At 41.2% G+C, this 15,758-nt stretch overlaps 1 protein-coding gene across 1 annotated transcript in view; it reads left to right on the top strand.

Moving 5' to 3' along the window:
* Positions 1 to 15,758, top strand: part of ROR2 (receptor tyrosine kinase like orphan receptor 2) — an 83,229-nt gene that overhangs the window by 24,797 nt on the left and 42,674 nt on the right. Inside the window, exons 3-4 of the mRNA XM_064176545.1 lie at positions 1,995 to 2,282; positions 3,357 to 3,387. Coding sequence (XP_064032615.1) covers positions 1,995 to 2,282; positions 3,357 to 3,387 — 319 coding nt within the window. The remainder of the gene's footprint in view (positions 1 to 1,994; positions 2,283 to 3,356; positions 3,388 to 15,758) is intronic.

The following is a 15,758-nucleotide window of genomic DNA, read 5'->3' as shown; positions in this document are numbered from 1 at the left end:
AATCTGACCATGCTAATCCTGATACAGGCCAGGATGCTGTTGGTGTTCTTGGCTGACTGTGCAAACAGCTGGCTCATGTTCAGATGGTTGTCCACCAATAACCCCAAGTCTTTCTCTAGAGGGCAGCTTTCCAGCCACTCTGCCCCAAGCCTGTAGTGTTGTATGGGATTGTTATGGCCCAAGTACAGGACCCAGCACTTGGCCTTGTTAAATCTCATAAAATTGGTCTTGGCCCATTGATCAGCCTGTCCAAATCTGTGTATAGAGCCTTCCTACATTCAAGCAGATCAGCACTCCCACTCATCTGCAGACATATTGAGGGTACAGTCAATCTCCTTGTCAGATCACTGATAAAGAAAATTGGCCCCAAAACTGAACCTTGGGGAACACCACCAGTGACTGGCTGCCAAACAGATTTAATTCCACTTACGACCATTCTTTGGGCCCACCCAGCCAGTTTTTAACCCAGAGAAGTGTCCACCCAACAAAGCCATAAACAACTATTTTCTCCAGGAGGCTGCCATGGCAGACAGTGTCAAAGACTTCACTGAAGTCCAAAGAAACAACATCCATAGCCTATTCCTCATCCAGTAAGTGGGTCACTTTGTCATAGAAGAAGATCAGATTAGTCAAGCAGGACTTTGCCCTTCATGAATCGCACACTGACTGAGCAATGATCTGCTCCATGACCTTCCCCAGCACCAAGATCAGACTGACAGGTCTGCAAGTTCCCTGGATCCTCCTTATGGCTCTTGTTCATAGGCATCCCATGTGCCAGTCTCCAGTCAGCTGGGAGTCTCTGTTTAACCAGGACTTCTGGTAAATGAGAGAAAGTGGCTTCATGAGCACTTCCAGCAGCTCCATCAGTAGCCTTGGGTGTATGCTACCTGACCCCATAGACTTGTGTGTCTAAGTGGTGCAGCAGGTCATTAACCATCCCCTCTTGGATTATGTGGACTTCATTCTCTTCCCCATCTCTCTCTCTTCCAGCTCTGAGTCTGGGTATACCTTATCCTTTTCCTCATCCTTTACCACTGTGTTACCCATGCACCAAACAAAGGACAGTGATTCTTCTTAGATCTCCTTTTGTTATTAATATATTTGTAGAAAGATTTCCTGTTCTTTTTAGCAGCTGTATCCAGATTAATTTCCTATTGGGCTTTGGCCCTTCTAATTTTCTCTCTGCATAGCCTCCTACAACCTTGTAGTCCTCCCTAGTGGCCTGCCCCTTCTTACAAGGTCTGTAAACTATCCCCCTAAGCATCAACCAAATGTTTCTATTCAACCAGGCTGGCTTTCTTCTCTGATGACTTTTCAGCACATTGGGACAGCCTGAAAAAATCAGTTCAGGAAGTGTGACAACAGAACTTGCCAGTGAAGACTGAGGCAAAAAACTGTGTTGAGAACCTCAGCCTTCTCCTCATCTGTTTTTATTAGCTTGCCATCTCTAAAATTCAGCTGTAACATAAACCTACCCAAATTAGGCTCATCTTGAGATTTTCTTGTCAAGTAACTTTTCCAGGTCTAGTTATCTTTAAGTCAAGTATATGATCGTGCAAGAAGATGAAATGGTAAGATTATATTCTAATACTGAAATTCCTGTTTAACGGAATAATGGTGTATTTTTCTGTTACAGCACTAGACAATTCTCAAGAGTCACAGGAAATAAGCAGAAAAAAAACCAGCATTATTGCTTCAAAATAGATGTCCAGGAAGGGAGTTTGTATTGTAATGGTACTAATTTATGCTTGACTTTCTGATCTCCATACTTACCTGCAGACAAATATGACGTTAATTGTGAAAGAGAAATCAGAGTGTGATGCTATCACCCTTTAGACAGTGAATTGTTTTGTTTTGTTTTTTTTTTTTTCTGAGTAAATGCTTGAAAGAAAACTGCAATAGTTTCCAAGACCCTATCGCAAAAAATGTGTCTTTGAGCACTCTTATTGCAATCCAAGTGAAGTTTGATCTTTTCTGATGTTTTACCCTCTTAGGTTACTTCCTAACTTTTCTGGAACCAGTAAACAATATCACTGTAGTCCAGGGACAAACAGCAATTCTCCACTGCAAGGTAGCAGGAAACCCATCTCCAAATGTCAGATGGCTAAAAAATGATGCTCCAGTGGTTCAGGAGCCAAGACGGATAATCATCAGAAAAACAGATTATGGTTCACGCCTGAGAATCCAGGATCTGGACACCACAGACACAGGATACTACCAGTGTGTGGCTTCCAATGGGATGAAGACAATAACCGCAACAGGAGTGTTGTTTGTAAGGCTCGGTGAGTTCCTGCGTTTATGACTACTCAGACTGCTTTATAGACCAGGTATTAGTTTTTGCAGTAACATAATGAGAAATTAATTTGATGTCATTTTAAGAAGAAGCCATTGCTTGGGATCTCTCCCTCAGTGCAGAGCTTGTGGGTTGAACTTGACACCCATTTACTGATAACAAAAGAAAGTAAATAGAGATGGAAACATCTGTAAATATGTGGTGATGAAAGAAAAAAAGCCAAAGGAAAAAACAAAAACAAAATAAAAAAAACCACCACAAAAACAACAACAAAAAAAAAAACCCCAACCCCAAACAACTAAAGAAATGCCAGTGTAAAGTACAAAAGGATAACATGTTATTTCCTAGACTTTTCACTCCACTGCTGAACTCAATCTGTAAAAAAAGACCTGAAGATGTGAATGAGAAGCAGTTTTCTGTATGATGTTCATCATGCTGGGCCTATCCTTGTGACATGCCATGTATGTAGTGCTCTGTGAAGCCTGGCCTCAAATTCTGCCCTTTGGCATTGTGATATGGAGAATTAATCATCCAACCCAGAAGGCAAGCTTCCATCTAGTTCATTTCTGAAGCAATGGGAAAAAAATTCTAGAGGCATTTTCCTGAACTTTCTTCTAATTTTATAATGAAAATAGCTAATTCCACCGTTCAGTTTGTTGTAATTCTCTAAGTGGTGGGTATTGGACCTTGTTCCCACTGTGACAAAGGTTAGGAGCATGCCTTTGTCATACCATAAAGCCTGGTAGTAAGACTCAGGTGGGGCTTATTAAGAGGTAAGTGATGTGTCAGCACAACTCAATCTTTTTAACAGCCTGTGATTGTATTTCTAAGAAATAATATAGTCCACTCAAGCTGCTGCCTGAGCAGACAGAAGATTCATGTGATCTTTATTTGTGGCTTTTAAAATAGCACTATATAATTGTGTGCATGAATGCAAAGGAGTTTGTTTGAATCTTGAGATAAATCTTTAAAGAGACAGTTTCCTTTCAACTGCAATTTACTTTTTTTGTGTTGTTTTCCCTGGCTTAACTTGCCAACAGTGTTTTTTGTTTTATGTTTACAGGTCCAACAAACAGCCCAAATCATAATCTTCAGTAAGTACTTCATTGAAAATTGCTTAACGCAGTCTGATTGATTGAGTTCTGTAAGAGTTTAGTTCACAAGCTTGAAAAACACTGCCTACAAGCACAATGTGCTTTCTGAAAATATGTAATTTGATCAAAACCTCACAGAATGGATGAAACTTTTCCAGGCTGGGATGGCATTGTGTTACAGTGGGGTTTGGGTTGATTGAATTTTCTTGAGCAACCCATGCTTGCTTATTTCATATTTTGGTCAAGTGAGATACCACAAAGTCATGATGTTTGAACAGTAGATTTTTTACAAGGCAAGTACGGACTGGAAGAGTGGGTAAAATGCCTGGGTTGCTGTGGTTGCAAATTTACCCACGTTATAGTGTTATCACATTAAAAGTCAAATAAAGCAAGGCTAAAATCCTGTCTTTAGGAGGTAGGTAAAATCTTAGTGTCATTTTGACTTTTTGCTAGCTGCCTGAATTCACTTGCTGATTCAATTGTAAAGATCAAAATAGATATGTTCTGTTTCACCATTGTTGCTTTATATGTTAGTTTTACTTTAAATACCCCATATTGTGTAATTTCTTGAAACAGATTCTCCAGTTGATCAGTTACTGGAGTAAGGCACGTGGTGTCAGGCCTTTTGGTGTGTAAGTGGCATAAAATCAGTGTTGGTGGTCACTAATTAAAAATAAGAGTAAAAATAAATTTGTAAAGGCATGTAAATGTTTTACAGAAGTACATTATTGATCAGTGTCTATGATCTCTGAGCCCTCAGTTGTTTGTGTAGGAACTTTCAATGACTGCAGTGGGCTGACCAGTAGTCCATCCTTCTTCAATGCCCCTTGTGCAGTCATCTTATATAGATAAACGTAATACCACATGGTACACATTCTTATATTTTGTATTCACAGAAAGTGTAAATTAATTTAAAATATTTCAACATTGTATGGATTTAACAAATTTTCATTTTTTTTCTTAAAATTGACTGCTAGCTATTGAAGGTTACAAACAGATGCTTATGACTGAGTGGAAGAAAATATGGTTTTGTAACCACTGAAATCTTACCTTAGAGCTCACAGCACATTAGGAAACTTTCAAAAAAGTTGGAAGCTGACTGTCCTTTTACAAGATCAAAAGGCAGAGATTGTGAACTGAAATGTGCATAGTAGAGCATTGAACTGGAGTTTAAATGCAACTCGAATGCATCATTTCACAGCCCACCCCACACACTCCTTTAGTATGTGTGGGGCAGAAGGCAGCTGATGCCGTGCTATGGGTGTGTTGCATGTAAACAGATGCTGTCTGGTTACACAGAACAAGTTGCTGAACAAGTTGTTCAACTCAAATACTTCATCATATCTTTCCCTTAGCTCCTGACTTGCATGAAACTTGAAATGTGGTACATGCTGCAGACCTCAGCCTCCATCAGCCTGGCCAACACCTCCTCCAAACTGGCCAACAGGTTTTTAAGGAGAAAGTGAACTGAAAGATAGTCACTGTCCCTGGAGGTGTTCAAGAAAAAAATGGATGAGGTACTTAGTGCCATGGTCTAGTTGACTGGATAGGGCTGGGTGCTAGGTTGGACTGGATGACCTTGGAGGTCTCTTCCAACCTGGTTGATTCTATGATTCTATGAAGAGTAGCAAGCTCTGAGCACATGGCAAAAAGCTGGGAACTTTTTGCTACTGAGCAGATGATTAATCTTGCTTCTTTGGGTTTCCATAGTATTTCCCAAACTCTTCTCCCATACTGAGAATTAGTTTAATGGTAATTTACAAATACCAATATAAATTTAAAAATTCCAGTAAATGAAGGGGAAAAGGTTACTGTGTGATATGCTTCTTAATTGCTTGCTCCCCCAAAGTGGAAGTGAATTAAGGTTCTGCTTCTGTCTAGATTTTGAAGGCTTAATTATTCAGCAGGTAGGTGTTTAATAAGACATTGAAATGAGGAAAGAAATAACAAAACAAGCAAATCCTGTCATTTTGATTATGATACTTTTTTCTGATGGTGTAAGTAGAGGACCTAGAAGCAGTAGCATGCCATCGATGTTTTGAACCTGCCTTTAAAAATTTAAGAGTATGCTGACGGTTGTTTTACTTCCCCCTCCTTTCCCCCTCCCTCACAATGTTTGCTAGATTGAAGAGAAAGGTGAGAGACATGAGAAAAACAAGTTCATATCAGAGGCCTAGTGAGAAGTCTTGAGAGACTTACATGAGGTCTAGGAGCTTTTGAGGATTAGATTTTGAGGACTACATATCTGCTCCTGTTCACTTTTTTCCTTTCTTTCCTGCTTAACCAGGTTTTGCCCAGCTTTCCAAAGTTCTGATACTTCCTTTTGATACTTTATTTTTTACCTTATGCCTCACAATTGTTCCTGTGGTGCTTCTGCTCCATGCTGTGATGGTTTGGATGTTCCCCACCCACACACACTTTGGAAATCACCCAGACTAGACTCAGCTGGCTCTGGAAATTTGAATGAAGCTTATATTTACAGCTTAGCTCAATATACAAGCAGATATTTACAGTATATACAGTTATATACAGAAATAAACCAGGTAAAAGGTAATACAGAAACACAAATCCCACCCAGAAACCTGAGTCCCCACAAGGGGCTCCCAATCACCCTTTCACCTTCTCCCTGCCCCTCTCAACCTTACCCCAATCCAAAGGAGGAATGGAGGTTCAGGCAGGGGGGATAGGAAGCAAAGTGGATTAACCAGAGAAACGGCAGAGAGGCTAGAGAGAGAAATGCAGATTGGAGCTCCCCAGCAGAAGTGCCTTATCTATGTTTAGATTCTTGTCCTTATACCTCTCAGCAAGCCTATGAGGGAAGTAGACATCACCTTTTTTTTTTTTTTCACAGCCTGTAATCTAGTTCTTCTCACCAAAACACTCTAGCTAGCTTCAAGCTAGCACACATGCCTTTGGCCTAGTCCTTAGATAAAATGCCATAACTTGGCAGTTGTGGTTTTTTGGTGTTTCGAGTTTTTTTTCTTTCCCAGAAAATGATTTTTTTGGATGAATGATGTAAAACATTGTGGAGGTCAGTCAGTAAGCCAGGAAAGAGGAGGCAGCAGGGAAAGGCAAAAGAAATACTAACTTCTTTAAAGAAGCCTGCAAGGAACAAAGGGCTCTTTCTGTTTGCTGGCTGCACAGCACAACCTCACGTTGAGCCACCCAAGAGCTGTTTCTCCTGGCATTAACACTTTCAAAAAGACACACTTCACTGGAAGCACTGAAACCTAAAACTGTTGTAACTTGGTTTAAAACTAGACCTAATGAATTATTAAGGGATAAAAACCATTAGCTATGTAGATACCATCTTGAAAAGTATCTTTTATGCAGTCCATGTGTTCTGTTGTGAATTTCTAGAAATTATCTACAATTAAAGTTTGCCAGAGATGCTTTATACAGTCAGACTTCCCAGTGCAGGCTTGCCTGCAGGTAGTATACTTGAGGCATTTCCATAAAAATCTAAAAGAAATAAATTTCAGCCAAATAGTCTCAGACTGATGTAGACTTTTTTAGAGAGGATAGCCAGGTCTCTTCATTCTGTGGAGGTCTCTACCTGTAAAACTTTCTATGGTACTTTTCTGTAGAAATAGAAAAATACAATTGTATAGGGTTAACACTCCAGGGGGAGTAACCCTGAACCTGACCCTAGGGGTCTTAGCCCCTCCCCAGGGGTGGGCCACACTCCAGGTGATGGTTAGCCCACTCCCCCCACTTCCTGTGGTATAAAAGAGACAGGAGCTCCCTGTCTCTTCCTCTTTTCCTGCGCTCACTCTTGACCCACACACTCATACTGCATACCAGCACACCACGTGGCAGCCACGAGGCAGAGACACCATCACATTGCTCAGGTTGTATCCATCCCTTGTTGTATTTTGCTGTTTTCCCTTCCTTATCCTTTGTAAACTCCCCTACCTCCAATACCTTTTCTAAGTTACGTGGTGCCAAATAAATTGTCTTGGGTTCAAATGCAGGTTCCCAGAGACTCTAATAAATTTAATAGACCCAATGACAATTTATAGGATTTATAGAGTGCCCTCCCCTCTTCCCCCTCCTTTCCCCAAAAGACAGGGAGAGACAAAAAGGTAGGGACACCCAAATAAATCAATCTCACTCGATTTGGAAGTTAAAAAGGAAAAGTTTAACAATAACTTAGAAAAGGTATTGGAGGGAGCACAGGAAAGAGGAAGAGGAGCAGGAAGGTCCTCTGTTTTGTAGCACAGGATGTGGGGGGAGTGGGCTAACCATCACCTGGAGTGTGGCCCACCCCTGGGGAGGGGCCAAGACCCCTAGGGTCAGGTTCAGGGTTACTCCCCCAGGAGTGTTAACCCTATACAACAATCTATCCAAATACTGGAGATTTTAATTTTTTTTTTTTTTTAGCATGGCTTAAAATTAGGCAATGGATGTTAATTTGTTGGAGTCATGAGTGGGCTGAAACACCAGAACAAATGCTTTGCATTCTACAGGTACTGATCTTATAAGACAGTGTCATTCTAAACCATGTGTTCTCTAGTCTGATATATTTTTCTGATGAATGGAATGATCAGCTTGAATTTTGCTTGCTGCACAAATTCCTGTTTCAAAATTGGTTAGATTTCTCAGTAAGGATCATTAAGAATAAATTTCCATCTTCCATGCCTTATTTTTTCAGGTAGTTTGAGACAACAGTAAAAAACTTTTAAAAGGCAGCCCACTGGAAAAAAAAGTGAGGAAAAAAAAAGGTGGTATTATATTGAAGAGACCTTCTTGTGGTAGATATCTAATGGTTTGCTGGCTCTAAGGGCTCCTGGAAAATCTGATGAGGCTTTAGTAAATGTTAGGAAGGCACAATGGAATACATGAAGTACAACCTTTACTAGGTGTAGGTGATCAGAACTGGTTTTGTAGCCACTTTTCCCCACCAGACCTTTCTGCTGTCTGCTCAGGATGCCTGACAATGAACATCCTCTTCAAGAGCCCTGTGCAGGTGAACTAGGCTGTCTGCAACACTTCGAGAAGTCTTTCTTTGAACTCTGACTAAGACCAGTTCTGAGTTTGCAGTTAGTGATGCCTATAGGGTAGACCCTTAGAAGGAAAAATAGGTGGGAAGAAACAGTGTCATCAAGTAGAAACTGTCATTACTTTGGGGGAAACTTTTGAGATATTTACTTTTAAGAATAGACTTCCATCCTCCCATGCCTTATTTTCCTCAGGAAGTTTGAGGCAAGAGTAAAATTTTTTGGAGAGGCAGTCCATCAGAAAAGGAGTGAAGAAACCATTGTAGCTGAGAAAAGAAACAGTTCTTTCAAACAAGGGAAAGCAAAATGTCTTCAAAAACTAGTTACACTTCTGAGTTAAAACTCCTGTGAGGAACCCTGAGTGAGGTGGGCAATTTGTTCTCCAGGAGTGTGATGGTTAGGGTGCTACTTACCCCCCCCCTCCCCACTCTTCTGGATCACCCAGACTAGACTGAGCTGGATGGAAACTAAGGAATGAAGCTTTATATTTACAATTTAGCACAATATACAAGCAGATATTTATAATATATACAGCTATATACAGAAATATACAAGTTAAAAGTAACAGAAACACAACAAAATTACCCTCACCAGGGATGTTGAATAAATTCTGGCAGTTGCACCATTTCCTGACATAGTAAAAGCAGAACTGGGAACAATTTCAGTAATATTAAAGCCTACCCAGGTCAGAAGACACTCTTCAAAATCCAAAAACATTCCTTTAATCTTCCATCACACTAGATCAAAGAAGAGGGAACCAATAGTAGGAGAACCACACCCCTAGGTGATACAAAACTGAAAATAAAATGTAAAACAACTTCATGTTAACTTCCATACTTATTTAGCAATCAATCAAATTTAATTAGCCCCACTTGGAAGCTCCAAAATAAGATGTGATGGTTTGGGTATTACCCCCCCACCCCCCCCACCCCAACTCTTATGAAATCACCCAGACTAGACTCAGCTGGCTGGAAATTAAGGAATGAAGCTTTATATTTACAGTTTAGCACAATATACAAGCAGATATTTTGCAGTATATACAGCTATATACAGAAATATGCAAGTTAAAAGTGATACAGAGACACAAGAGCCCTTCCAGAAACCACAGTCCCCAGCAGGGGCTCCCAACCACTCTTCAACCTTCTTTCCACCCCTCTGCCTTATCCCAGAGTATGCCTTACATGCAAGGTGAGTTCGGAGGATCAGCCAGGGGGGTTAGAAAGCAGAAGGATTAGTTACATGGAAAGCAGGCCAGGGTGAAAAGTACAGGCACCAGCTATGACAGAGACCCACTGGGTTATCTGTGTTTTGCGGTCTTGTCTTTTATACATCTCAGCAGCCAATGAGTGAAGTAGACATCACCATTGTTTCCTTTTCACAGCCTATAATCTATTTCACTAAAATATTCCAGCTAGCCTCAAACTAGGACAAGGAGTCTGCATGTCCCATGACTTTCATAACACAAGGAAAACACATCTCTTCTGTGACCCCAGAGGGAATATTCTGCTTGATGTGATGGTCACTCACATTTTTGTGACAGGACAAAGTATATTTTCATTGTGTGACAAGTATTCACGTAATAATAAAGTAGAAAAGAAATACAGGGCCTTGGGAAAGGAGTGAGTTATCAGAACACTCCACGCTGAGGTCACCTCTATGTCCATGGCTAGGATCTTCCAAGTAAAACCCAGTAGCTTTGGGGGCAGATATTTTCAAAACTAGATTTGTCTTGCAAACCAAAAGTACCCAACATCATGTTACAGAGGCAGAATACGTTCCTTAGCATAGCAGCACCACTTCATAGCTTCCCCTTTCCTTGCGTGGTGTGGGAAATGCTCTTTAGTATCAGTCCAGTTCAGCCACTGATAACATTTTCAATTATACAAGATTAACTTAAAATTTGCATAAAGAGATTTTTTTTATAACCAAAACAAGGCTGTCTCAACTTGGACGATGCAGTGTTTATTTGGGTTCATAAGCACTGAACACTGCTGTTCAGTGATGAGCCTCCTGCAGATTAACATGCTTGCCTTTTGTTATGTCAAAACACATACTTGGCTGAGGTGGACATATTTGAAGTATAGATGTTTTTCTGTGATGCTTGTGGCAACATGCTGAAGTTACAGAAGAAGTGTCTACTTTGTGTTCTAGTTTCCTATTTTAATTAAAGAAGAAGGATTTTGTGACTAAAACACTGCACCACAATCTTTGAGGTCTGGGCTCAATTTCTGTCTGTGCTCCTGTCTCCATGTATGATTGCAGATTCTGTCTGTCTTTTGTACATCAGATGGAGATGGCTAATCTTGGGGATTTTTTGTCTTGTACTATTTCAGAAACAGAGTATTTCAAAGTGTTTAGAGTACCTTCTCTCCCCATAAAACATGGAATGCTATTCTTATTTTACAAATGAGGAACTGAGGCACAGATTATCTTGGGCTGGTGTACATTAAACAGAGTGTGTTTACCTTGGCAGATTCCCTGATTCTCTGACAATCCAATCTGTGGCTCTGGTTGGAGCATGCTGCAATTCCCTTCTAGCCCCTGCATGTCAACTTTTACTTTTTTCTTTCAAGGAGAGGAGGGGGGGGGTGTATTTCACCCTGGTGTGGTGTTGAGGCTCCTTTTGGGGAATTTTGATCTACAACCTCAGATCAGGTTCTGGGTCCATCAGTTTAAATATCCTTTGGCTATTGCTTGGGCCAAAACAGGAAATCTGTAGAGATGGGAGAGCACTGAAACCAGTGCTGCACTAAACCATTTTGCATAGTCTTTTATCCGTTTAAAAGTGTGATTTTTTTGGTGCAGTGATTGTTGTTACTCTAGCTATATAGGACACAACCTAGTAGGACTTGTTGGTATACCCTGCCACAAGTAATGTATACTTGAAAATTACGCTCATCTGTCTGGAGATACAGTGTATACTCAGAAGAAGGGGAACTTCTGTCTTGTAAAGCATACTGCACAAGTTTTATTCTAATATTGCCTTTTTAAACTTTTTTTTTAATACTTTTTTTCCCATGAAAACACAGAGTAAGTGTAATTCAAGGAAAAGCAGTTGTAGTACAGATTTGGGTCACTTTGCACTACCAAAGATCCCACTTTCTTTCCACACTGTGTTATTTGTTCTGCTCTGGTCGTCCACTTAAATGTTTTCTAATCAGTAACAAGTAATTGATGAATGGTCTGATCTAATGCATTTGATATTATTTAGTGATATAAGTAGAAATTCAGTATGTGCTTACAAAATTGACTACTTTTTACATCTGAGTGTATATTTAAGCTAATAGGCATAGTATCTTGGAGCAAGCACAAGTGTCTGTATTCCTGCAACTCCTTATCTGTGGAAACTATTCAAGTGGTTTTTTTTTTTCCTTTCCTTCAAAGGAAGGGTAGAGCAAAGGAAAGAAGCTGACAGGGAATATAGAAAAAAAAGGGACAATAATTTGTTTCAATCTGTTATGGCCACTAATCTGCATTGTTCAGAAACAAAAAAACAAAAAAACAAAAAAACAAAAAACAAAAAAAAAAAAACAAAAAAAAAAAAAAAAAAAAAAAAAAACAAAAGAAACCAAACATATGCAAAGATGATTACAGACCTCCAGGAAAGGTTTACCATCTTTGTTCTGCTGTATAAATCAAATGCCCCTGAGACTTACGGTGTTATGCAGCTACTTTGCACTGCTTTACTGAGACAGCCTGGTTGCAAAGAGAAGAAAACTACCCTATGGGAGTTGTTTACTGCTGGGCAAAATTTCCAAATACTTTAGGAAGAAGTGATTAATTACACTTCTGTCTACTCTTATAGTTAATCTAACTTAGGGTTAAGAGTTAGGAAGCACCTTCTCATTTGTGATTAGCAATATTATCAAGATACTTTTAGCAGAGTTGGATCAGTCCACTGATGAATGTAATGCTTGCCACTTTGCATTTGTATATGATGCTGCACACAAATACTTTCTTCTTTAAGATTTCTCTTTTCCAAAATGTAGAAATTTGTCATATAGATGAATGTTAAAGGAAGTGGATGGTTTATGTCAGGAGAATCTCTACCCACAGTCTCTGTGCTGGGAAAGTCTGCTTCCTGTTCTGCATGGTGGTGGTTAGGTCTTTAATAGCCAGCAGGCTATCATATCAGGCAATCTGTAAGGTGTGTCTCTGAGATGTGCAAAGTGTGGTGAAGAGCAAAACACAACTCTGATTTTGTAAATATGTGACCCTAATGTGCCCTCTTACAGCAGACTCCAGATCAGCAGCAGGTTCGTAGAGTTGAGCAGCTCAAAGAAACAATTTGTATTAAACTACTGAAGAAGCTGCAAGCAAAATCAGACATTTGTAAATCCATATAAGAATATATGTAAGTTGACATTCAGAGTAATAATGGCCCTTGGGCTTTTGCTGAGTAGCTATTCCAGTGATCTTTAGTTTGATTTTATTTCCCCTCTCTCCCTCCCCTCCTCTCCTTCCTTCAGGAGCTTATATGGCTTTCAAAGTATTTATTGTATGTCCTACAAAAGGCCAGCTATATGTACTTCATGACTTCCCTTCAACATTTGATGCCACATTGTGCTTAATTACAGTTCCTTAGGATGCTGAATAGCCTCTAAGTACATACAAAGAAAGGATGAGTGTTGTAGCTAGGCACAAAGATAGAGGAACACCATTCTAATGAAAAGTAAGTAATTTAACAAAATGAGATAATGTTGTAACACCACACCATGAACGATCCTTTCAATTTTTGTGGCTTTATGGTTAAGCACATCTCTTCAGCAGTCTGTCACGCTCCTCAAAAAGGACCATCTTGTGTCCCATTTTTCACAGAATCAGCGAAAAAATCAGTTGGAACAGAACAAGTGGACACCGCCTCAAGTTGTGCTGGGGGGGGTCTAGGCTGGATGTTAGGAGGAAGTTCTTCCCAGAGAGAGTGATTGGCATTGGAATGGGCTGCCCAGGGAGGTGGGGAGATGCCATCCCTGGAAGCATTCAAGAAAAGACTGGATGAGGCATTCAGTGCCATGGTCTAGTTGATTGGATAGGGCTGATAGGTTGGACTGGATGATCTTGGAGGTCTGTTCCAACATGATCGATTCTATGATTCTATGATGAGGAGACAGAGTATCTTGGCTGATACAGCTGAAAGCTGTGTGACCATCCAGCAAGGCCTGGACAGGCTGGAGAGCTGGGCACAGAGGAACCAGATGAGGTTCAACAAGGACAAGTGCAGAGTCCTGCACTTGGGGAGGAATAATAAACTGCACCACTACAGGCTGAGAGGTGATCTGCTGGAGAGTAATCCTCTGAAGAGGGACCTGGGAGTGCTGGTGGATAACAAGTTGTCCATGGGACAACAATGTGCCCTTGTCGTCAAGAAAGCAAATAGGATCCTGGGGTGTATTAAGAAGAGTGAATCCAGCAGATCAAGGGAAGTTTGCCTTCCTTTCTGCTCTGCTCTGGTGAGACCTCATCTTGAGTGCTGTGTTCAGTTTTGGGCTTTCCAGTTTTAAGAGGGACAGGGAGACAGGGAGCTGCTGGAAAATGTCCAGTGGAGGGCTACACAGATGATTGGGTGTCTTGGGTTCTAATCCAAATTCCCAGAGACTCTAATAAATTTGATAGAATCAATAACAATTTGTAGAGTGCCCTCCCCTCTTCCCCCTCCTTTCCCAAAGAAAGGGGTTAGATATAGGGAGAGAGAGAGGTAAGCACACCCGAATGAATCGATCCCACTCAATTTGGAAGTTAAAAGGAAAAGTTTAGCAATAACTTAGAAGGGTATCTGAGGTAGGGAAGTTTACAAAGGATAGGGAAGGGAAAAATAGCAAAATACAAAATGTATAAATAAAACCTGAGTTGTGTGCTGGTGGCTTTGTCTGCCTCGTGTCTGCACATGGTAAAACAGCAGGTAATGGTGGTATGATCAATGCAGGGAGAGATGTGCAGAGTGAGGTGTGAGGTGGGAGAGAGAGAGGAACAGAAAGTCCCCCTCCTTTTATGGGACAGGAAGGGGGGAGTGGGCAAACCATCACCTGGTGGTGTTCAGACCCACCCCTGGGGAGGGGCCAAGACCCCTAGGGTCAGGTTCAGGATTCCTGTGTTAACCCTATACATTGGGGGACCAGAATACTGTCTTATAAGGAGAAGCTGAAGGACCTGGGGCTTTTTAGTCTGGAGAAGAGAAGACTGAGCGAGAATTTAATAAAGGTCTATAAATATCTGAGGGCTGGGTGTCAGGAGTGGGAGGACAGGCTCTTCTCACTTGCTCCCTGTGATAGGGCAAAGAGCAATGGATGTAAGAGATTCCACCTCAACACAAGTGGGAACTTCTTTACTGTAAGGGTCCCAGAGCACTGGAACAGGCTCCCCAGAGAGGTTGTGGAGTCTCTTTCTCTGAAGACTTTCAAGGCCCATCTGGATGTGTTCTTCTATGACCTGAGCTAGACTGTATTGTCTTGCTCTGGCAGGGGGGTTGGAGTCGATGATCTCTTTGGGTCCCTTCCAATCCTTGACATCCTCTGATCCTGTGATCCTGTGACATTAGGAAGCCTATTCCAGAGTCTGACTATCCTCTTGCTAAATAATGGTTTCCTAATGTCAACCTGAACTTTCCCTGGTGCAGCTTTGAACCATTCCCACATGTCTGTCACTGGATCCCAGAGAGAAGAATTCGGCACCTTCCTCTCTATTTCCTCTCCTCAGGAAGCTGTAAAAAGTGATGAGGTTGCCTCTCAGCTTTCTTTTCTCTGAACTAGACAAACCCAGAGTCCTCAGCTGCTTGCCATCCATTTACTGGGTATCTGCCAAACATGGGTCCTTTCCAAGCAGGGGAAATGCCAGTGCACAGTCTGGATCTAGTAGAGCAGGAACAAAACCTGTGCTCAAGGGCAACGGCATGGTCATCTTTCCATGGCTGCATCTACTATGTGTGCTTCTCCTTGTTAAGATTCTGGAGGCTTCTGCCTTTGTTGATGCAAAGAACAGCACCAAGTTTTGACTCCACGTGTGAGAAGGAATTTGATGTTGCTGTAGTGAGGCTGCATCTAGCAGTGCAGGCTGGTGGGGGAGCAGAGTCCTGGGACATGGGGACAAAGAGCATAGTGAGGCAAAACACAGGCCTATGATGATGAGCACTGGATGGAACCACCAGCCCCAGGACCAGCTGCAGCAGTGTAAGCCTGGGGGGAACAATGCAACAGGACCTGGCACATGTGAAAAAAAAACCCTAGAGTTAATATCCCACCCCTCCTGGTAGAAAAAGGCAAGGATAGTGTCACTTTAAGATCCCCATGCCTGCCTATCTCAGGGTTTCAGAATCCTTGCTGGAATTACCTGACAAAATTAGAATTTGCCTCTCTTTTTCCAGCCCTCCAATAAAGA

Source organism: Pogoniulus pusillus, chromosome Z, assembly GCF_015220805.1.
Source record: "Pogoniulus pusillus isolate bPogPus1 chromosome Z, bPogPus1.pri, whole genome shotgun sequence".
Taxonomy (NCBI): domain Eukaryota; kingdom Metazoa; phylum Chordata; class Aves; order Piciformes; family Lybiidae; genus Pogoniulus; species Pogoniulus pusillus.
Note: the sequence above shows the minus strand (reverse complement) of the source record. Positions and strands in the feature narration are given on the sequence as shown.